At 40.0% G+C, this 23,971-nt stretch overlaps 1 protein-coding gene across 6 annotated transcripts in view; it reads left to right on the top strand.

Annotated features, from left to right (window-relative positions):
- Positions 1–23,971, top strand: part of ARHGAP10 (Rho GTPase activating protein 10) — a 156,076-nt gene that overhangs the window by 110,850 nt on the left and 21,255 nt on the right. For all 6 annotated transcript variants that reach the window (XR_012651565.1, XR_012651564.1, XM_075035099.1 and 3 more), the window contains 2 exons: positions 2,777–2,927; positions 18,713–18,875. Coding sequence is in view for 4 of the 6 variants with exons in the window: in XM_075035099.1 (XP_074891200.1) it covers positions 2,777–2,927; positions 18,713–18,875 (314 nt within the window). In the remaining 2 variants the exon portion in view is untranslated. The remainder of the gene's footprint in view (positions 1–2,776; positions 2,928–18,712; positions 18,876–23,971) is intronic.

The following is a 23,971-nucleotide window of genomic DNA, read 5'->3' as shown; positions in this document are numbered from 1 at the left end:
TGACTGCCTGCCATCAGCCCAGCGCTGTGACTGGGTAGCACTGGGTTGCACTGAGCAGCGCTGTTGGGAAACATTCGTGCACAGCTCTGCCACTAAAAAAATTAAAAGTAGAGGTGATATGCTTATCCTGACAGTAAAAGAGAGGACTCAGTATCCCTAACTTTTGTTTTATTAGAGGAGAGAGAATGATTCTGGGCAGCTCGTGACTACCTGCCACCAGTATCGCTATGAAGTTAGCATGTGCTGGGCTGCCACTGTTTGAAGTGTGACTTCACTGCTTTCTTATTGCTCCTGTGTATTGTAAAGGGGGTTTTCCCCCATAAAACAGAACAAACCACCCTTTTTTTTCACATCACATAGCTACTTGTAATTAGAAATCTACTTGGATTCATACCTGTCTCCGGTTCATTATCCTGTTGCCTGTCTGGCACTGAGTACCATTGAGTAAGGATCACTTTTATGGTTTTCTTGACTGTGTTTTGCTTTTGTGACTCTCTTAGTTTCTTATGCTAATACTTGTAGAAGAGTATATTGAAATATTTGTGAGAGACGAGGAAAAACACCTAAGAACTCTACTGCAACCTGTGCAAGTCACCTAAATGCATACAAGAAAGCTCATATCTCATGAAGTACTCCTGGGGAATACTTCTTCTCACCATCATTAATTTCAGCGGAGATGCGTGGATAAGGCTGTACAAATAAACACAGCTGCGGAATGTGACATAGTAAACAACATGCTGAAACCTCTTGGCAGAGAGTTAATCAGAGAGCCCAAATGCACCACTTAGTCCACGGAAAAGATGGCATTTAAAGTTTTGGTACTTTTGAATTTTTCAGAAGCAAATATTTATCTCTAAAACTGCTCAATCTAGCCTTGTATTTACACATAAGGGGGCAGTGTGGTACTGTTAGCCAAGTGCCATGTAGGTGGTGCACATTAGATTTCATTATTATATGTTGCATCATGTTTTAAGAATTGGCTTTAGCACTCTGAGCACAATTAGAGCTTTGTCACTGTCTGAGAGTGCTGCTGTGTCTGTACTGGGGAGAACCAGGTTGGACTGTTTCCTTTCTTCTTTATAAACATTTTGTTTTTAGAGAGTTCCTTGCTCTATTTTGGCGTGCTCTCGTAATCCCTTGTTCATAGGCATGTGAAGGAGTGGGAGCCAGTTTTCTTAACACTGGTATGGGGAAGTTCAAATTGCATCATTTTACCTCCCCCACAGCAACATTCACTTATTGGGAATAAGCTCCAGTGGAGCTTTCCTTTGCACACGATATATAGGCTTCTGGCCCACTGCTGCCCGGTTTTGGCAATATGATCATTCTTCTACAGTTTTCATGGAAAATGGTGCTTCTGACTATTTTGTACCAGCTCAGTCTTCTACCTGCCAGTACGAGAGTGATGATTAAGTGGCTGTAAGCCAGTATATATGTGGGTTCTTGGGTCATCTTATTTCTACACGTGTTAATATTCAGGGTTAACAGGCCAGGATGTGATGGCACGTAGCATTTCTTATACTTTTAACATGATGTCTTGAGTGCCGTACCACAGGACGCTTACGGCATTTTTCTCACCTGTAGAGTAGCCTGGCTGTCTTTTAGCTTCATGCTGCACCTGACATGGACTGTAATAATCCAAAAATGTGTTATCTGTGGTGTCTGTTTATACTTTCTGCATGAATTTCTGCTTCATAAAAAGCTTCTCTTTGAAGATTCATGTCAGTCTCCTCTTTATAATATTTCCTATACAGATACATGGCAATGTAAAGTTGCAGAGTAAAAGAACACCATATACTGTTTCATTATATCTTGTTATATTACCATGTTGCATTGCTGTAAGGTGCTGTACAGACACAGGGCTTTTCTTGTACAGCTGCTGTTTGTGTTTTTCTTTATCTGCTGGTTTGTCTTCGATGAAATACATAGTAAACTAATTTGTTCATGTGAATCTGCCATCATCACTTGTAAAAGGCTGCTGTTAAATTGTACATCAGCATACTGATAATTTTCTAGAAGTAAATCAGCATCATTAGACTGCACCCTGTATGTGACAGTTAAAGTAGAAATGCTGTGAGGTTGAGCAAATCTGCATTGCTGGTTAATCCAGAGAGAAATGACATGGTATTTTGTATGAAGTGACAATATGCTAATGGTCATGACTCAAAAGATAAAATGATGACAAGAAATGCAATCCTTTTTGTATGCATCTTTGTGAATATCATAATTTAATATAAATGTGACTCCATATGTAATAGTTAACTGAAAAAATTCTCTGGTATGTTACTATGGTATTTTTCACTAAAAATCCCTCCCCTCAAAATTTTCCCCTTGCTTTCTTCAAGAGTATGTTTGTTTTTTAAAAATGGCTGATTTAAAATGGGAGTTCTGGCAAAATTATAGGTCCTAGCTAAAGCTATAAAGCTTTTTGGTTACTGGTTCATAAAGTTAGTTTCCCCCTTTTTCCCCTTCCCCTTCATCCTAGCTGGCAAGCATGGCTGCAAATATTTTGTCGTTGGATTAACTGATTTGCAGCTCGATTAATGTGTAGACAGTGCTCTTGCTTATTTTCATATTATATTTATTTATTTATTTATTTTAAAAGCACTCATTAAAAACCCACGGCATACTCCCAAACTTGAAGGAATGGATTTTTGGCTCCTGCCTGCTTTGAATGAAATCCAAAACAAATGTTGTTTGATAATGGTTTACAGTTGCATTACACAGGTTGCTCTTCATGATAAATAATTAACACCCTTTGTGTTCTTGATTGCAGATTTTCAAAACCCTGCCTGATGCCACTTTCCCTGAGCCAATCTCAATGTCAGTATCTCCTCCAAATGCCCCACCAAGGCAGTCAAGAAGACAAGGACAACGTATTAAGAGGCCTCTGGCTGTTTACAATCTTTGTCTTGAGTTGGATGATGGTAAGACGTTAGTAGTAATTTCAGTCTTTGCAGCAGATGGGCTGTGTATCCTATCTTCACTAGGTGTTTTCATGTCATGTTTCATTTATATACGTGTGTGCATGCACATGCATGCTCGTTTAATTGTTTTGGAACATGTAAAGAAGCAAGGAGAGCTACAGCAAAAGGAGAGCATAGAGAGCACTGTCCTGTGACATATGTTTAAAAGTATGATAAAGTGTCTTAAATATGCTTTTTTCCCCTCTAAAAAAGAAGCAGCTCCTGTTTCTTTGGGGAAATCTCTTTGACCTCTACTGAAGATTACACAGCCATAAGATAAATGGAGAGAGAACTAAAATTAAAGCAAATCTTTTATGAGAAGAGCTAATGCACTCTACAGTTAAATTCATCTGGATTAAAGGCTCAGGTCAGCACTGCACTAGAGAATACTACTACTTCACTTGAATCTTTAATACCTTCATGTAACTAGCAGTAAATACTTCTAAACTTGCCTTACTGTTGAGAAGCAAAGAAAAATGATAATCTTGCTTTTGCATGGAGTCTGCCATAGCAACATACAGTGAGGCAGAGGGTGTATAACATCTTATATATTCTGACTGTTGGCCAGAAACATAATCATTTTCCTGAAATTTCATTGCTTGGGGGTACGTACAGTACTGAGAAGGCAAGTCAGGGCTCATTTTGTGTTACAGATTTTCTCCACCCTATTCCCTTTTTCCCTCCTAATGTTGTTAGTCAATTGTCTTTTCACATGAAGAATCATAGGATCAGGGCACAAAGTCCAGTTATCAGCAAGTGAAAATAAACAGGAAGATTTTGAACTCATGAAGTAGTATGAGATTCACTGATGAACTGTCATTATATCAGTGGTCAACAGTGGCTGATTTCTTAAGAAAAAAGCACAAATACCTACAACAGCTGTTAACTGCAGGTTTTAGAAATAAACTCAGGGCTGTTTATTGTCTCAAAGCCTGTTTTACAAAGAGTCTGCAAGAAATTCAGCATGCCTGCCATCAGATTTAATTCACCAGAGAGATGTATAATCTCTTCGCCTTTCCTTTCTTACATCAAATATGAAACTAAATGACTTGACTAGAAGGTGTTTAAGGTGCATCTATTTAAAAAGCTTAAGCTGTGTTAATTTGAATAATATGCTACCAAAAGCTAAGAAAGCTGTTGAGCTGTATCTGCAATAATAAATTATCCTCATCTGAAAAATAAAACAAAATTGAAGCCACTCATAGAGTTGTGAAGCCACTCACAGAGTTGTTTACATCTAATTTTGAATGCGAATCCCAGCAGGTCACAAGAAGTACCACAACTTCTCCAATTCCATGCTGCAAGTTGTGCACTGAGGACCTGCCCTTGACCCTAATGCAGTAGACAGAAAGTATTTGGTGGATTATTTTTATTGCAAGATCCAAAAATACAGTGGTACTGTTGCAAACTTATAAATGTTTAATTTCTCTTAAATACAGTCCGTATTTTTGTCTAATTTGGGCATCTCAACAAAAAGAAAAACTGGGATTGTTAGAGGCTGTAATTGATATATATCATACAGAAATCTGGTACTTGTCTGGGAGTTCTAGTGTGGTGAGTTGTAGAATAACCTAATATGTCATTGTTGTGGTTTAACCCCAGCCAGCAGCTAAGCACCATGCAGCTGCTCTGTCACTCCTCCTCCCTCAACTGGACAGGGGAGAGAAAACATAATGAAAGGCTCGTGGGTTGAGGTAAGGACAGGGAGAGATCGCTCAACCAATTACTGTCACAGGCAAAACAGACTCGACTTGGGGAAAATTAATTTAATTTATTACCAATCAAACCAGAGTAGGGCAATGAGCAATACAACTAAATCTTAAAACACCTTCCCCTCACCCCTCCCTTCTTCCTGGGCTCAACTTCACTCCTGAATTCTCTACCTCCTCCCTTCCAGTGGTACAGGGGGATGGGGAATGGGGGTTGGGGTCAGTTCATCACACGTTGTCTCTGCTGCTCCTTCCTCCTCAGGGAGAGGACTTCTCACTCTTCTCCTGCTCCAGCGTGGGGTCACTCCCACAGGAGACAGTCCTTCACGAACTTCTCCAATATGGGTCCTTCCCACAGGCTGCAGTTCTTCACGAACTGCTCCAGCGTGGGGCCCTTCCACGGGCTGCAGTCCTTCAGGCACAGACTGCTCCAGCGTGGGTCCCCCGTGGGGTCACAAGTCCTGCCAGAAAACCTGCTCCAGCGTGGGCTCCTCTCTCCACGGGTCCGCAGGTCCTGCCAGGAGCCTGCTCCAGCACAGGCTTCCCACGGGGTCACAGCCTCCTTCAGGCATCCCCCTGCTCCAGCCTGGGGTCCTCCCCAGGCTGCAGGTGGAGATCTGCTCCACCATGGACCTCCCTGGGCTGCAGGGGGACAGCCTGCCTCACCAGGGTCTTCCCCACGGGCTGCAGGGGAATCTCTGCTCCAGCGCCTGGAGCATCTCCTCCCTCTCCTTCTTCACTGACCTGGGGGTCTGCAGGGCTGTTTCTCTTACATGTTCTCACTCCTCTCTTCGGCTGCAGTTTCTGTCTGTCCCAGAAACTTTTTTTTCCTTCTTAAATCTGTTATCCCAGAGGCACTACCACCATTGCTGATGGGCTCAGCCTTGGCCAGCAGCGGGTCCGTCTTGGAGCCGGTTGGCATTGGCTCCATGGGACATAGGGGAAGCTTCTGGCAGCTTCTCACAGAAGCCGCCCCTGTAGCCCCCCAGCTACCAAAACCTTGCCACGCAAACCCAGTACAGTCATTATGCATGGTAGAACTGTGATGAAGGCTGAATTGCTGCAGGTGAAGTCACAGTTCCAGGATGGATGTCACTGAGTTTCAGTGCGATCTGAAAATAATATTTCCCCTTGTTACTTCTAAAAAAAAAAATCTTCTGCAGTGTCTCCAGCTAGCGGTATTCTCAATCTGTTGTTGCTAGAAACTGGCTGTTGGTAGGTCCCGACTGCATGCTAATGCTTATTTTATCTGTGTTTAGCCAGATAGTTGTGTCAGTAAGGTAGTCAGTAGTTGGTACAATGGTGGGTTGGCACATGTGCAGTATACATGGCAATACAGTACCTTGAGCTCAACTGTGTCATTGCATTATCTGAGGAACTACCCCAATGGATACAGGGTGCGTAAATCAGCCAGGCTGGTTAATTATCTAGTCGCTGAGTAGAGCTCAGCGTCTCCAAATACGCGCTGTGGCATCCAGTTACTTTGTTCTTTGGGGGGGGGGATAAAACTGAGCCTGGGCTTCGTTCCATATTTACCTAGTTTCTTGGCTAACAAATGCATGTTTTATAACTGCTCTTTGGAAGATTTTATCCTGTGTGTGTTTTTAACAGGAAATTAAACATTAAACCCCTTCCCTCCCCCCTCTTTATTCACAATGGCATGAGTTAAGCACCAGGCATAAGCCAGTGTTTTGTATTTCCTGGATATGGCAAAATTATCATAATCTTGTTTTAAACCACGTAGCTGATACATATTTATATGTAACTATATTTGTAGACAAATATATTTCTAAAGTTTTTGTAATTATATATAAATATTTTCTATGCCTTGAAACTAGAAGCATGTTGGAGACAAAACCTCTCTGTGCTGGAAAACTTCTTGAGTGTGTTTCTTTTAGGATTGTTATGCAAACCAGGAAATTGTTAGAAAAGCGGAAACAAGTCTTTAACTATCAGCTGCTCCAGGGAGTTAACAGGCTTCAGAATCCACTGCTTGAATTGGAAATGCAGGGTTTGGGCCAGATTTTCTTTTTAAAAACACGTTTGCAGTTGGGAACCTTCTTGACTGCACACAGTATGTATGCAGCAACCACCCAGAAAGGGCTGCAAGTGACATAAATATTGATAGATATAATAGCTGAAGAACACACACTATGTTTGATAAATATCTTTATTTTGCCTTCTAGTGATTAGCTGTACTGAGTTCTGATAGCGCATAGATTTTCCTTGTACGTGGCAATTGGATGATTAAACCTATTTGCAAACAATTCAAGTATTATATTTACTACTGTAAGGATCTTCATTTCCTGAAAGACAAACTTAAGTCACAGATGATACTGTCTGTTTTTTCTTTCAACTTCTTTCCTCTGTGGCAAGCCAGTTACTAAATTTTCACTCTGAAGTTGTTTGACATTTCAGTGTCTCAAGTAGAGCTAGACTTAATGGGGAACTCTGAGCTACTTTCATACGTGGCCTAAACCCGAAGTTCTCATTTCAGCAAAATGCAGATTTGTCTGAGATTTACATTAGGATCATTTCCAGAGTTTTCTTGCCTTCTAAAATGAAGACATGGGATTTGGTGTTTTTTGTTTTTTTTCTTTTTTTCTTTTTCTGGAAATAGCTTTTCTCCCCCCCCCCACCCCGCTTCCACCCCCCCCCCGCACCCCCCCATCTGAATGAATTTGAGAGTGAATTAAGTAGCAATGCAGAAACTGCAGTGGCTTACGGTCTCAGCTATGTACAAACGACTTTGCATTTTCTCTCTGTCTCTCTATGCAGAGAGAGAAAGACTGTTAGCTAGAACAGGGAGTTGTTTATCCTGTTCTTCTAAAAATATCATTGGGTCTTAATTTTTCCATTTAGACAGTCAGTATATATCGATATATCTGTTTATATTTCGTCTAGAGGGCAATGCAGATTTAGAGTTTTGTTCCCTCCCAATTTTATTTTAATTTTATATACTTTTCTTGTCTTGTAGCAAATTAAACATTTTTTGTTTTGTTTTGTTTAATCTTTTTCTGTGCCAGAGACTTAGAGATTATTAGAATATTTTGCAGGGCTACTAGAGCAACATGGCAAGCAAAGTCCTGTATAAGGTAGGCAGTATAATGCAGTCCATCCAAAATGAACAGAGAGTCAGCATGAGTTGCATAAATCACACCTGGAGTCGAGAAATGTGTCTTGCGTGGCAATTTGTCGAACTACAGAACAACTTGTTTCCTAAACAAACCAAAATACACTACTTAAGCCACAGTGCTTGCTGATGCCTTATTCTATTTGATACCCTCTAGGTGTCAAAATTTCTCATTGGCACATACATGGACATAGGACACTAGTATCATATGGGGGGCTGCTATGTTTTGTTTTTATGGCATTTGTCTCCTATGCCCCCACTCTGGAACTCAGGAGGCATATAGGATGTTTGCAACAGCTTTCTGATACTCCTGTACACTCAATATTGTGTTTTTAGAATTCTAAAAGAAATAAAAATTAGAACTGCTACTTAACCCTTTAAAACTTTGTGCTAACTTGTATTACCCTCTGAATTATTTAGAGAAGCCAAAGTATGAATGGTATGTTAGTGTTGAATAGGAGTAGCTCTTTTTGATTATTATTTTTTTTTTTTGTGGGAATCACAGTGAGACAGTGTCTTAAACTGGATGATAAATTCATTTGCATCAACTACTCTGGCATTCAATTAAGTTACTTCATCAAAGTAAAATGTGACACATATAATGGTTACATAGCTTCCATGCAGTATTCCCTCTCCCTCCTCCTCCCATCCCCTCCTGCCCCAAACAAATAAGTAAAAAAACCCATAAACTCCATTTGGAATTACTGAACATAAAACCTGGATGTTAGAGGAAGCCTTGGATTTATAATAAGGAGACTGGTCTTCAGGGTTGGAACAGCCCAGAGCTGCAAGGTTGCAGGTGTGAAACCTGGCCTTGAACTTTTTCTATTTCTGAATCTGCTGCTTGGAAGTGTTTCTGTAACCTGGCACATAGTAGGGGAAATGGAAAGAAAAGCAGCTACATAGGCATATCAAAAAGCCAGAAGGGCTTGCAACATTTGCTTACAAAGCTATTGTTAACAGCTGAGCAGAACACACAGCTATGCTGTTACAAAATAGGTGCACCAAGATTAGTTGTGAGGGGAAGATTAGGATGACTGCTGTTTGCCATGTAGAATTTAAGATAGTTTGTATTTCACCTTGCTGCAAGAATAGTTCCTGCAATTCTGTGCAATCTATCACAGCTTTTTCCGCCTGATGGCTCTGAGCAGGATGAGTGCTATACAAAGTAAAAGTCTTTTTGAGCTACTGCCAGTAAAGGTGAAGCTTTTTCTTAGGTAATAGTGCATATGTATAGGGTCCCAGTTCCTAACAGATAATCAACTTCTGCTTGGAAAGCTTTGGGTCCGTAGAAGGTACTTACTTTCTTAGAGGTATGGAATAATTTTGGTCCATGTTTTGTGTACACAATATACATTGTCTGGCCATTGTTATACCTGTGAGTAATCTACTTGCTACAGGCTACCTGCTGCACAGTTATCTGAAATAAAATTTAACTGTCATAATGTGGTAAACATCTCCAAACTTTTACCTCCCTTCAAATGATGTGTGTCAAATCTTCATGGTTCGTGTGAGAATTGCCCTTGTATCATCACCAGTGCTTGTCTGCTTTCAGTATATGAAATCTAGAGGCTGTAGAAATGTTCAAAGTAAACACATCCACATGTGCACACACACGCATGCAACAGGAGTCAGGTGTAGGGAAAGGGAATTTGAATTGACTTAAAACTAAAATCTGGATTTAAAGGAGGAATGGGGAGTTCAGGAGAAAGGGTCAGTCTTTCCTTGAGGCCAGGCTTTATTAAAAATCTCTGATCTCCCGTAATAATCCTTCATCTCTTTAATTCTCTACCTTCTGCACACAGACATGCAAGGGCACATAATACTGTAAGAAGGCCAATTTGGCATGCTAAAAGCCATTAATCCCAGGCATGGAAGTCACTGACGTATCTTTGCTACATGCCAGCTGTGCCCTGGCCAACTTCTGTTGGTTGAAAGTAAATGCTCTCACCCAGCACACAAGAGTATAAGTAGAAAGAAGACTTGAAAGTGTTCAGCTCTTCAGTCAGTTTCGTATGGATGAGAGTGTGCATTTCACTGAACAAGATGCTTCCTCGCATGGAGTATTTTCCTTCACTGGTGACAAGGATAGGAGAGGTGGTCTTGGAAGGGGGAGGTGGTGAACTTTCTGAAAGGCTTATATGTAAGTTAGAAAATATGATTCTTTCTGTTTTGCTCCCACTCTTGTCAATGTTTTTCATTCGGTCAGAAGAAAAATGTATTCTTGTTCTTCCATTAGCTTCTGGAAGTCTTCTTCCTATTTGCTCTTCTTTTGCCCTTTTGTTTTCTGTTTTCTTCTTTTGAAAGTTGCACTTAGTGCAAGGTGAATTACATTACTATCGCTTCCTTCCTTCCCAGCTGTACTTGCAACTTGCTGAACCAACAGGGAGATTGGAGGAGTACTTAGGAGATATCATGGAGAAGTAATGGTGGGACTAGCTTGGCTAGGATTGCAGTCTCCTCTAAGACTAATTGACAGGGGCCAAGGGAATTAGCCTCAGAGACCATATTAGTGGGAATTTGCAAGCAAGAAGATGCATGATGCCTGGCAAGTTTGGTTATCCCACTGAGCAAGTGGGTTTCTGTCATTCTGTAACAGGTGCAAATTCACCGATAATGAGTGTGTTCACTTCTTCTGTCTCCCTGGCCATTAACACTGCTTGGTGCTGCCTGTGTGCTGCACAGCCTCCCTTCCACAGTGCAGCTGAGTCCAACCCTGAGCCCTTGCCAGATGTGTTTTTCAAAAAATAAATAAATAAATAAATACAAAGCACTTGCAGACATCTGACCCCAGAGTGTCAGCAGTATGGATAGTGGTAGAAGAATCCAGGCATAGAAGAAAATGTTGACCTAACTATACTGAGGTAGCAAAATCTGTCTTCCTAATTGCTGCCTTTTAAATCGTTAGCTGGGAGACTAGGAGGTTACTCCACAAATGTGTAACCTGGATGTTCAGTTAAAACAGCTGATAAAAATTCCTTAAGGGCTGCTCAGCTGGTTTTCAGTAGGCTTTTTAATAAGCCATTGGCATCCTGCTTCATCCATCCCTCTGTTGAAGTCACTGTTAGGGCAGAAGGAGAGAGGTGAACAAAATGAGGAAGGAGGCACAGCCAAGCATCAGCAGCATATTGAAAATGTTTCAGAGTGGCTTTCTTATGACAGACCCGTCACATACGCAATGTGAGAGCAGTTAGTCTTTGTCGTTACCCAAGTACCACCATGGGTTGTGGAATTATGGGTAAGAAACTTTTCCTTTTAATAAGTCATGGGAAGTAATTGGAAGTGAAGTAAGCTAAACAGCCAGAGAAGAGGAGACAACAGCATAGTATTATCTCTGTTTGACAGCTCAGGAAAAGAGTTTTTTTACCTTTTGGGGGATGGAAGGACCCTTACAGAGACATTTTCCAGCTGATCGGTGGCTGAATTGCCAAGACAACAGAAAAGGAAACATGGAAGAATATTTTCATGGACTTTGGAGTTTTTTATGCCATTTAAGAAGTGCTGCTGAATTAGGGAACTGTTAGCCCTGATTATAGCGTTGTACTCCTTTTTGATCTGCATTGGTTTTTCATGGTTCTCATCCTCATTGATTAGACTAGAGCTGTTCCGTTGGTAGGTTTCAATACAGGCCTGGACCATACGTAAATGTTGCTTAGATTTATAGAAACCCCAAACTCTCAGTGTTACCAAAAACCTATGAAAGCTGTGGGACAATTAAATTATCTTACTGTTTGTCAGAGTTTTCAGGAAGTAGCTTCAGTTCATCGCTGCATTTTTCAGCCATGAAATTAATGTGTGGCGTCTGGCCAGCCTGGTAAGGCTGGAGGTTGTGTGTGGTTTCCTGCCAAGCAAGCTCTGGTGAAAAATGAGTAATCTTTGAGTTTAGATACTGCTCTTGTTATCGTAGTATACACAAATCAAAAGAGGAACCCCTCTGCATGCTTGTATCTGATTTCTGTTGTGTTTCAAAATTTAATTATGAGATATAAATTAACTCCCCAACCTTGTATCCATGACTCTGTCTTGAACTGGTTTTTCCACAGCTTGAGGAATAAATTGTAATTCTTTACCCACTTTAGTTTTAGCTTGCTCAGTGAAAGGCTTACCTATAATTCTGTGCGTCTCTGAGATTTTATTGACATAAAGAAGTAATCCAAGCAATATTTCTCTTGAATTTTGAGAGAGGACCTGCAGTGAGGGAGATATTTATTGAAATAATGGCTTTCTATTCCAGGTTAAGTGTATGTCTAGAAAGATGCTTGTTAAAAATTGAACTTTGCATTTTAGAAATAAAGTACCAAAAAGGAGGCAGGCAGGGGCATGGTCCCAAAACTCCACTTGTCCCTAAGTGACTTGCAGATGAGCACATTTCTTTCCCTTTCCTAGCCCCAACTCAGACACTCACCTTTCTGGCTACAGTTCTTGAGTTGCATCAGCCAGTCTTGAGGCAAAATCTGTCTAGTGCAACTTCCTCCTTTTTCTGACATATCTGAATCATTATGGAGTTGGGAAAAACAATCTTTCTACAGGAAAGCTACTTTGTGCCTATGATAAACACGCTTGTACATGCACACATTTGAAAAATATATCAAAGTTGGTCTTTAACTAGGAAAAAACTGTCGTCAACTCTGATAGTTGTGTTAATTATTTTGTCTGAGAGAAAAAAATAGCTGGCATAGAGATCTAATTCTTACTGCGTATGTTTTGAAAGATAGCATGAAACTGATGGATGTGTGGGCTGTCTGTTGTCCATTTGCTCCATGAAAGCTCTTGGTTTTAGGATGTATGAGTCTATGATGTCTAGATTTATGTAAGAACTAACTGCATACTAAGGCAGTACTGCAGTGTGTAGGATTTGCTACACAATGAGGATAATGGATACTTTTTGATAATGAAATGCGGTAATACAAAGCTATTTTTCTGAGTGTTTAAAGGAATCTGACCTCCAAAGTACCCATTATTTGGGAACAGTGAAATAACTCTCTTGTTTAGTTTTAGCATTCTCTATGATTATTTTTAACCAAATAATAGATCATTATTAGCTTGCTTTTATGTGATTTCACCTTAGTTTAGAAACTTAAGTGTTTAAATAGCACTATTTCTGTAGTCTGGAGGCGAGTAATAATTTTGTTGATCAGTTTCAGTGGTGTGATGAACAAAGTACACAGTTTCTTAATTTACTCAAAAACAGATGATGACTCTCCTCAGTAATCCTCCTCATCACCCCTTGTCTATGACTAGACCTGTGTGACTGTCAAAGTGGAATAAGACATGCCTTTTATGCTCTTATTTTGCCACTATTTGTGTATCTGATGACCACTTAAAACACAGACGACAGTTCTGTTCTGCCCATTCTGTGTATCTCAATGGAAACCATCATATAGTCCTGATTTACTCCAGAAACATTCACTTCCATGAACTGTTTTCATCCTCTGGCTACCCTTGAACTATAGACATGGGTTGTAATGTTGATGTTAAAGATTAGTCTTTAATAGTAAAGTATGTAATTCTTTTGGTTTACTTAAGCTGAAGTTAGAAGAAAACTCTGTCACTCAAGCAAGTAACTGATAGTGTTAGCTCTCTGGTTTTAGTAGGTTTTATTACAAATGTTTTTTCTTATTTAGAATTCTTGGACTAAAGTAAAGATCTGATTATTGACACTGCCAGACTATTTAAGTTTTTTTCAACTTTGGATGCCAACAAAAAATATTCTTAGACTAGCCAGATGGAAAAAGGAGGAAAAAAAGGCAACTGGGAGGCATGTCGTGTTCAGTTAGGTAGAAGCTGAATTCAGATTTCTGGTATGGAGGGCCTGAGAGCCTTTACTATCTGAGGCTCATCCAGACGAGAGGGAAAAGGAATTGCTAGATGAGTTAAGTCTTAGTCTATATAGGTACTTTCTTACCTTGTGGGGAATTTTTGTTGTGAGAAGGGCCGACATGAGGCAGGGAGGAGGGGAAGGAGGAAGGATATTTGGATTAGAAACTGAATGGTAAGTAGTACCAGCTAGGCACAACCAGTAAATGGTTGGGATCAACCTAAGCTATCTTACTTTCTAGATAGGGCTGGTCTGAAATATGAACAGCCATAAAGGCAAAGCATGGGTATCTTTTGCAGAGGCACAGTGAAAGCTCTAAGGTTTGGATGAGTGTTGTGATTAGAACAGTGAAACAAGAAGATAATTTAGATGACAGTTTAAAAGGATCTGAGCAGTCAAAAAATTTAAATAGCATGCAAAAGGTGGTGAGAATGTGAAACCAGTTTTAACTCTGTTGAGAGTAAAATTGGATCTTATGCCTATTTGTGTAGGATGAGGAGATGAATCGTAGGAGCAGCTCGGTGGCATCTCTAGAAAGATGGCCAAGTTGAAGGCCAAAGGCACTCACAGGCTTCCCACAAATATAACAAAGAAAAGGTGAAGAGTTGATTCCTGGAATGTTGACAAAAATTTATAGATGTCATACAGACTTACTGCTTTTATACTGAGAACCCTCATGTCCTTCATCTGTTCTGGCACTCTTTGACACCCAAGGATAAGAGTATAATGGGAGAGAAAAGGGAGGGAGATTGACATTTTTAGGGAGATAAAATGAAGGCACCAAGAACACTGAACTGTATTAAAAGAAATCACACCTTCCCTATTTTATAGTGTAAGACCTCATTAGAATTCAAGTGGTAGAAAAGAAGAATAGGAAGTTTCTGGAGCTCCTCTTCGAAAGGACGTGGCAGTCAGCCTTTTCGTAGAATTGGGAAACCTGACAATGCTGCTTGCTGGAGAACAATGTTGGAGGTAAAGGAGAGTGAAAGGAGGGAAACAGTAAAAATATTAGGCTACCAATATTAGGGAGCCCCTGAATTCTGAGGTAAAAGGAAAACCATAAAGCTGATTCAATTCCAGCAATGTCCTTAACACACTCTTCAACAAACAAACCATGTCAAAACTTTAAAGGCTATTTAATCTCCAGCAGCTTAGGATCTTTACTGGCTCCACAAAGCAAAATACAGGAAAAGGGCAGTGGGGGGAAAAAGAGGAAATAGCTAGCAGTCAATATATGTTACAAGTTTTGAAGAATTGTTAAAAAGAACTTAGCTATGAAAATCGATGTGGGATTTATAATCAGCAGGATCAAGCAGAAAACTTCAAATGTAGGCCTGTTGTAAAGTGAATATTCTGAGTAATATGAAACCATCTAACTTGTCCTGAAAAAGTTTTCTTGTCGTGGGGTTGTATGGCTTGGCAATGTTAATTTTTAAAACATTTTGTAGCATGCTGAAGACGTTTGAAGAAACTGGAGGAATGCTAATGTAGAGCAGTATTTTTAAAGGTAAATACAAATCCTTGATGATATATTTACATATGGGACAAAGTTTGGAGGAATTGCACATAATGACAGTGGTAGTTACATAGGAGTTGTGGTCCTGTGCTAAGCTGTACCCATTCAAAGAAAATAAGCTTTGTTGTATTGAGAAAAAAAATTAGATTTTAGAGGAAAAATGTAGCCTTTAGCTACAGAATGGAGGACTGCATCCTTGAAAACGGTGACTCTGCTAAGTTTGTTAGTCACAGTGGGCAATCAGCTCATTGTAAACTATTAATTCAAAGCCATGGCAAAAAAGTGCCAGCCTTGGATGTATTAACAGGGGATTGATGAGTAAGAGTAAGGGGTGGAATTAATGCTCAGTGTGGCACTTGTGGCACCACAACAAAAAATCATGAATTCAGATCTGATGTACACTCTTCAGAAAGAGCTCTGGGAAATTGTAACAGGTTTATAAAATAGGTACATGATTCCAAAACTGCAAAATCCCTTACAGTAAGAGATTTAGTGTTCTCCTTCTAAAGGACATCGTTTAAATACCTTCACATGGCACAAAAAATGGATATGAGAGATACTATAATTATTAGCAAAGCATATTACATGGGTCATGCCTGAAAATAAAGCCTAACAAAGTGAAGGTACATACACTAATCCTTTATCATCTGCTGATGTCTTCAGACAAAGGCTCTTTGGAAGATACAGTTTGGCCCAGCATGAGATGGGCATTAATCAAAAGCAGGTTGTTAAGCTTAATAGAGAGATAACTAGATACAATTCAATGGCCTCTGCCATGTACAAGAATTGCTATAATTTCTGAAGTTAGCAGAAGATTTTGTCACCAACATACAGGGTGAAATCTTTGTACTGTTGAAATTAGAGCAATGACGCTGTATTTCGAAGAATTGCGTTTTGAGCATATATTGTTTTTAATCATGAAAATCTGCTAGATGATCATTAGTCATCTGTTTTTGCAGTTATACAGAATTGCCTTTTCCTGAATAAAGGTATTATTTTACTCCACAAAAACAGATAATTGAAAACATCAGAAATGTGAAGTATCTTTGAATGTGTTTTTCAGGGTGTTCACTTAATCCCATAGAATTTAGCAGGCATTTTCCTGTTTAAATACGTGATTTGTTTTTAGTGTTCAAAACCTGATCTTATTCTTGAGAGTGCAATGCAGTATTGACCATGAGAAAATACTGGCTCAGGAAGGAAGGGAAAGAAGAAGTAAAATTTGAGGAGAGATTTAACACACAGTTTCATTTATGGTAATGTCAAATGCAATTGCCTATACACTGCAGTCTCCAGTGTAGACTCTACTGTGCGTGACTGAAGTGTTTAGTATTTTTTACTTTCTCTGATGTGCTCTGAGAAATGATTCAACAGAAAAACGTCTGCTTTCTGTAGGGAGGTGCGGTGAGTTGGTCATATTCGTAATATTTAAGAACAGATTAATATTCCTTTCTATTGCTGTTTTAGTAACTTTAAGTGAACGCTTGAGGTAAACGTGGCCTTCTAATACAGTGTACGCAGTTTGATAATCTGGGTTGCATTAATACTACTATTTTGAAAAGAAACTGTGATGAATTAAAAGGACTTAGGTCTATTTAGTTTTAAGGAATTCTGTTTCTTTATAAAGTAAAATTACTGTCTGATCTCTCAGATCTTTATCATTGTGACACATACATCTGCAAATGAGGTGTAGTTAATTAGTTTTTACCTGACACTCCTACGGTTCTCATGCCATGTCATGTAAACGTGAGCGGCAGCATCGTGGCCTGGGTGCAGCGAGGAGGCGCGAGGTGAGCAGGATTGGGCTGGAGCGCGGGTGACTCACTTTCCCAGGTTAACGTTCTCCTCCTCAGAGCTTACCATACTTTGATACTATGGGCTAATTTAGATCCTTAAATTAGCAACTGCTTTAGGGAGAAATTTCCAGATGATCACTTTTATCATTTCAGTGGTTTTAGTTGTATGTCATTTTACTCTCCGGGGAAGTCGTTCTCTGAGAGTTGCTAGGAGGGGGTGAGGACGAGATGGCTGGGGAAGCGGGCGAGTGCTTTGTTAGCTTTCTGCTTTTGAAGCAGGAGGAATTGAACTGGTTGAGGCAGTAATAAAGTTATGAGAAGGATTTTATCCAGTGAAGATGGCTTTTCATTGTCCACATTTCATTGTTCTTGCGTTTTTAATTAATTAAGAAAAAATAATAAAGACATTATTGCAACAGTACTGCTTAGCTTGATGGAGTAGAATTAAGCTAGGTTGTTTGCTGTGCCGATGCCAATTCACTTAGAAGTAGAAAGTAATATTGTACAGGACTTTGTCTTCTATAGTACTGTATATAGGAGATACAGCTTGTCAAGCAAGCATGATATTTTAACAGCTTTTGATCATATTATTGTGATGCTGTGTTAGGACTTGGTGGTTCATTTTTTCCACAAAGCTTTTGCTCCTGAAGGAGCAGAACTGTTTTACCAAGACTGTGGGGTCAGCGGCATCTAATCCATTCTAGAGGGACTTTTGTGATGTTATTCAGCAGAGCTGTAGGCCATGTTCACCAGTACTAGTGGGAATAGGATGGGCAGAGGAGGAAAGGAAAGGATGCAGGGAGCCTTGTAAAGGGTGGCTGGAAATGACCCTTGTTACTGTTAAATACTAATATTCTGAAAACAGCCACAGGCCCCATTTGAGACTGTGGGCTTATCTGTGCTGGACACTTTAATGTTTGCAATGTTCCTCGTTTCATACACCTCCTTTAAAACTTATATACAGCTGGTGTTTAAATAAAAATTTAAAAGGGAAAAGCTATGTGAGTGAAGGTTAGCTTTTCAGTGAAGAACGTGCTGTTTGGCTAGATGTGTCAGCATGGTTTGCAGTGAGTGCTGTGACACATTGGTAATTTCTTACCGTCCATGGGATAGGAATGATGTTCCTTTAATGTTTTCTTGAGCAATCATATCTGAAGGTGTTGCCTCCTGAGTGATTTTTCCAAGAGTAGCTTATGAAAACAAATAGTAGACCAGAATAAAATGAGTTCTCTTAAAAGTAACACCGTTAAAAAGGAGTAATAAAAATAACGTTATTGGGTATTGTGTGTTTGTTAGAGATCTCTTGCCTATTCTGACCTTTTTAAATTTCATTGTTTCATGTTTGATAGAATTGTGCTTATGGTACTTGAGAGCAATCATTTCCTCAAATGTGTATTAAATTGTTTTCAGAGACTGTGTTTTTAGAGAGACACAGAAATGTGTATGGCCTAAACTGTTTTGTTATCTGAAGTGATGCATTTGTCTAAAAATAACCTCCAAAATCTAGCATTTCATCCACATAAAACACATGTTGAAAAGGGGACCAGGAATACATTGTGTTGTGAAGATAGCCTTCTGATAATGATGGAAGAAATTGTGCAATGGTGCCTTCTGGGGAAATGCTGGGGGATTGCTCGTCCTCCAAAATATCCTGTGAAGATGGGACGATAAGGTTTCTTCTTGTATATAATTCAGGACATTGTTACCAAAGCAGCTCCTTTGGCTCAGGAGAGGATTCTTTTGGTATCCTTCTGACTTGCGGTCTCTTTTCTAGCTGACAGTCACAGCTCTCCCAGAGAAGACACCCCAACTGGGAGCATGGATTCTCTTTCTTCCCAGTCTCCGACACCTGCCTTCTCTAGTAGCCCCCCTGGGCTCCTGGATGGAAATGACCTTATTATGGACAGTGGTGATCTTGCAGGCTGGACAACAAATCTGTAAGTAACCTGAATATTAAGTAACGATTTTTCCACCAGTTTGTTTGTGCACATGAAACACATTTCCCTTTTCAGTTTGGTGGCAAGCGAGTGATTTTCAGAAATTACATATAATTATGTTTGTTTTCTTCTGCTACAAAAAGGTATGTGTTTATATGTTGTGGTGGAGCTTAGAGGCTACTTGAATGTTTGTAGGAAAGAAATGTTCTTTTTCTGCAGAAACCTAGTGTATTTTACTGTAACGTGTTACAAAATTTTAAGTGTTTTTTATTTAGGCAATGAATATGTAAGTTATTCTCTGTATGATGTATTACCCTAGTTTTATTTCAAGACAGTGTTAAGCTACACTTAGATGCAGGGCTATTAAGATTTAGGGCCAAATTTGGGATTTGGATAAATACGCTGTAATGTGTGTATGCTCAGATGCTGTTGTCTAAGAACATTATCGTTGTTAATTTCTTCTTAACAAACTAAATACCCGTTTCCCAATGAAAGTGCAGTCTGTCACTTTCAGCAGATTCTGTAGATGTTCAGTTTTTGAGTGTGACTTCAGCTGAGCAAAAATTGACATTACAATGGTAGTCCTATCTCTGTAATACATATTCAAGTTTGATAACACACAAAGCTGAACATAACTTGTTTTTTAAATCAGAAGTTGAACTTGAATTGAATTCTCTGGTTTGCTATTCATACAAACTTTAACATATCAAGACAAAGTTTTCCAGTCTTCAGTGCCAAAAAGATGGAAGGAGCACGTCTGGAGAAAAGATTTGTTACAAATATTTTCCATAATGGCATTCTGAGTAGCCTGTTCTGTTGATGAAGCAAGTGTGTAAAATATATTTGTAGGCGTATGTAACACATGAGAATATATTGATAGCCATACAATGGGTTTATATTTCTATATGCACACACAAATAATTAACTGCTGATTAGAGTACTTATTAGCTAGAACAATATTTTCTTGTATGTACTGAAAGAATTCCTGATTTATAGGTATTTTACATAGGTGTCATTTCTTCAGTAGAGGAATAAAGTTACTCTTTCCTTATCCTTTTGTACTGTCCACTAGTAGTGAGTAGGATTAACAATAAGTTGTATTTGACAAAAAGAGGTGCATGTGTGGAAAACATGTTGTAGATTGTATAAAACTGGAATGTCTATGAAAGCAAGCATAGCTATTTAAGGAACATAAGGTTAGCAGAACATTGATAATGTCACTTCAGAGAATAAAAGAAGGAAGTGTTGGTTTTATCCAGAGGATTCAGGAACTTCAGGTACCTTCAACCTGAAGGAACATTGCATTTTTTCCATTTGTTAACTTTCCTCAAAAATTATACTGTACTGCTGTCTTGGAAACTTTTTCTGATGGCTTGAGGTTTTGTGCTTAGTTGGAAACAGTGCTTAAACAGTTCTGTTTGGAAGGAAAAGAAAAAGTGCATGGTACGTAGATCCTAGATTATTTGTGAAAAGCAGTTTCTTTCTTCCTCTCACCTGTCTGTGAAGTTTGCCTAAGTGCTACATCTGTAACAAGCCTCGACAGTGACAGAGTAGTCCATGAATGGTACCTTCTTTCCTTCCTCTACTTTCTCACCCCAGATTGGCTTCTCTTCCCCTTCTAGTTCTGATGACTCAGAGGGCCTTGCCTTAACAACAACAAAAAAAACCCCAAACCCCAAACCAGCCCCACTGTATCAATGGCAGAGGTAGATGTGTAGCAATGGAGAATGTACTTGGTGGACTTCAGCAGTGATTGTGTGCATCATGGGGTCCTGTGGGCAGGGAAAGGCAGTGGTTGACTTGCTTGTGTAGCTGTGGTAGCTCTCATAGCTCCAGGAAATGTCGCATTGGCTGTTGAACTCTGCTTTGGTCGTACATTATTCTCATAAATTGGACTATCCCAGAATTAGGTGGACAATAATCCTTTCTGTTTGTGCAGGATTTCGAAATGTTTTGCATTTTGTGCCAAATTGGAACAAAATAAATTCTTAAAGTCTCGGTATCCTCTCTCAAATGGTATTGCAGGTCTTCACTGAGCTACAGTAAATACCATACTGAGTCTAGGGGAGATGGAAATGCAAGAGGATCTGGTTTCTGAAGTTTCTGCTGATGTTTATAACACATGGGTGTTACTTGTAAGAGATCGATCATTATAGAATCATATAGTCAAGAAGGTGATGGTGACTGCTTTGTGGTCAAAAGAGTTGCTTGCATTGTTTCCAAGGGGAGGGACATTGCATTATGGGTCAAGATACATCAGATATTCCAAGGCTGGTTTATATCAGTAGTTTGCTTTAAGCAAGTTCACGTCATGGATAGCAAGAATACTTTTTGTGGTATTTGTTTTCAAGAAAGGAAAAGCTTGTTTTTTCCTGAATGATAGCTTTTGTCACCATGATGTCTCCTGGCAGAGTTTTTTGTGATGGCATGCCCTTTCCTTGTCCCACCTTTAAAAACAAAAGGAGCTACAGCTTTCAGCATGGTGAGAGGAGCACCAAATGAAGGCAAATACACCCTCACCTCCTGGCTGGCACTAGGAGGGGACTGCATGGCCAGAGTGGTGAAAGAAGCTAAGAGAGCAAGCTATACGACTGATTTGAAATGTCTCACAAGGCCCTGACTGCTCAATTGTCATGTCAGTATTTAAAGATGTACTATGCATACGGTGTAACTGGAAGGTGATGTTTCACATATGTGCCATTTTGAAGCCCTGCTAAGCTGTTGGTTTTCATGTCTGTAAGTGTGTGTCTGCCTGATGCTAGATTTTCTTTGAAAGCTCTGTGTGCATCAGACATATGCCCTGTGTTGTCATGTGCTGCTGTAGGGATGAGTAGAGAGTTGGGTGATGGTTGGCTCTTACTGCCCACAGCAGGGGTGGTTCTCAGTGGAGACCCAAATTGGCTGTTCTAAGATTATTTTGCACCCTAAACATTTTTCAACCTTTTCCTGAAGATATTTTTAACTTCACACTTCCATCTAGAGCCAAATACTATAAATAAATAGATTTTATTTTTACATACACTCTGTGGTGGAACATAGAGAGCTTTCTTCCCCTGTCAGTCATGAAGTTACAGAGTAGTTTATGCAGACACAGGACTCAAACTCCAAATACCCCAGGATGGCCAAATTGCCTTTTATACTTGATGGAGCACTGTGTCGTAAACATGTATTGTTTGAAAATCCCTTCTATCCAGGGATGCTTAGCACAAGCTAATCTCAAGACATAAACTGGTAATTATGGTAGCGAGCTGGATAGCGTATTGCTCCCTTGTAGTGCTCTCCACTGGTATGGGTGGTTTTTTCCCTTTAAGGCAGAGCAGCAATGGCAATCTCAGCTTAATGTTAACCAAAGAATTTGCATTCTTTCTTTTTCCTCTCTGCTTTAAGTGTCTGTACACACTTGCCCTTAAGCTACAGAAATAACATTGTACAGCCATCTATCTTCCTTAGGTTCTGCTGGAGCCACTGTCAAAGTCTACTTTGCTCTGACAGAGCTCCAGGTGGTTACTGTTTCTATAAGGAGAGCATGTTTCAGACTGTTTTGGGACTGATGTTGGTATAGTTTCATCAGCAGTGCATTCTCAAAATGCGCATTATTTCCCTCAAAGCCACAGTTGGTTCTGGGGAAGAAAACCGAGTTTCCATGTTAGCTGCACCCAGTTCCTTGCACGTTCCTTCTAATTCAGATTGCCACCACAGCTGGCATTCTGAAGGTAAGCAGTGTCTTCTAGATGAAATGTGGTTATCCATATAGGCATTCTGTAGCAGTTTTCTTTGATCTGTATCTTCTGCTATTTGAGCCACTGGAAAATAGGCAATATTCCCTCTTTCAGAAATTTGCCAGTATAAAAGTTTGTAAAGTAGAATGTACAAATACAGCGATATTTGCCATGTTGTGCTTTGGGTTTAACAAGTAGGTCACGTATTGTAACGTTTTATTCTCTCCATAGACAATTAGATATATTTTGTGAGTTGCCCATAACATTATTCTGACCTGGATTTAAACAAAAAAAACCAGTCCTAACCAAGTGTTGTGGTTTAACCCCAGCCGGCAACTAAACACCACAGAGCTGCCTGCTGACTCACTCTCCCCCAGTGGGATGGGGGAGAGAGAATCAGAAGGGTAAAAGTGAGGAGACTGTGGGTTGAGATAAAGACAGTTTAATAGGTAAAGCAAAAGCCACACACACAAGCAAAGCAAAACAAGGAATTCATTCACCACTTCCCGTAGGCAGGCCATGTTCAGCCATCTCCAGGAAAGCAGGGCTCCAGGACACGTGTAATGGTGACTTGGGAAGACAAATGGCATAACTCCGAATGTATCCCCCTTCCTGCTCCTTCCCCAAGCGTTATATGCTGAGCATGATGTCATACAGTCTGGAATATCCCTTTGGTCAGTTGGGGCCAGCTGTCCCAGCTGTGTCCCCTCCCAACTCCTTGTGCCCCCCCAGCCTCCTCACTGGTGGTGTGGGGTGAGGAGCAGAAAAGCCCTTGGCTCTGTGTAAGCACTGCTCAGCAATAACTAAAACATCCCTGCGTTATCAGCACTGTTTCCAGCACAAATCCAAAACATAGCCCCATACTAGCTTCTATGAAGAAAATTAAGTCTATCCCAGCCAAAACCAGGACACCAAGCAAACTTCTAACCATCTTTTATCCATAGGCATGAGTTTTCCCCAAACTGTTTTGTACCCTACGATTGCAAATTACCTGGGGAGTTTAGACCCTACAACCCACCCTTTGCTCCTTCCTTCAGAGTTGCTTCAAACCCTGGTTGACCTGAGGAAGAGTTATTGCCAATCTCTCATGGCGAATGAATTTGTATTTTCTTCTTCTCTCTTCCTTTCCTAATAATATTTTTGCTATTTCTTCTCTTCTGGAAGCTGCTGCAGGTTGTTGCTCCCTGCAGATTCTGTGGCAACAGGCAGTCAGCTGGCAGTGTTGGTAAGGAAAAGTATTTTTATCAAGGTGTAACCAGAAGCACTAGGGATCCATCGACAACAGATGAGGGGAAAACATAGAGCAGAAAGGGGAAGGGTGAGTAAAGAGAAACACCATGCTGGAAATTTAGGAAATAAAATGAGTTGAGATACAAA

This window comes from Buteo buteo, chromosome 1 (genome assembly GCF_964188355.1).
Source record: "Buteo buteo chromosome 1, bButBut1.hap1.1, whole genome shotgun sequence".
Taxonomy (NCBI): Eukaryota; Metazoa; Chordata; class Aves; order Accipitriformes; family Accipitridae; genus Buteo; species Buteo buteo.
Note: the sequence above shows the minus strand (reverse complement) of the source record. Positions and strands in the feature narration are given on the sequence as shown.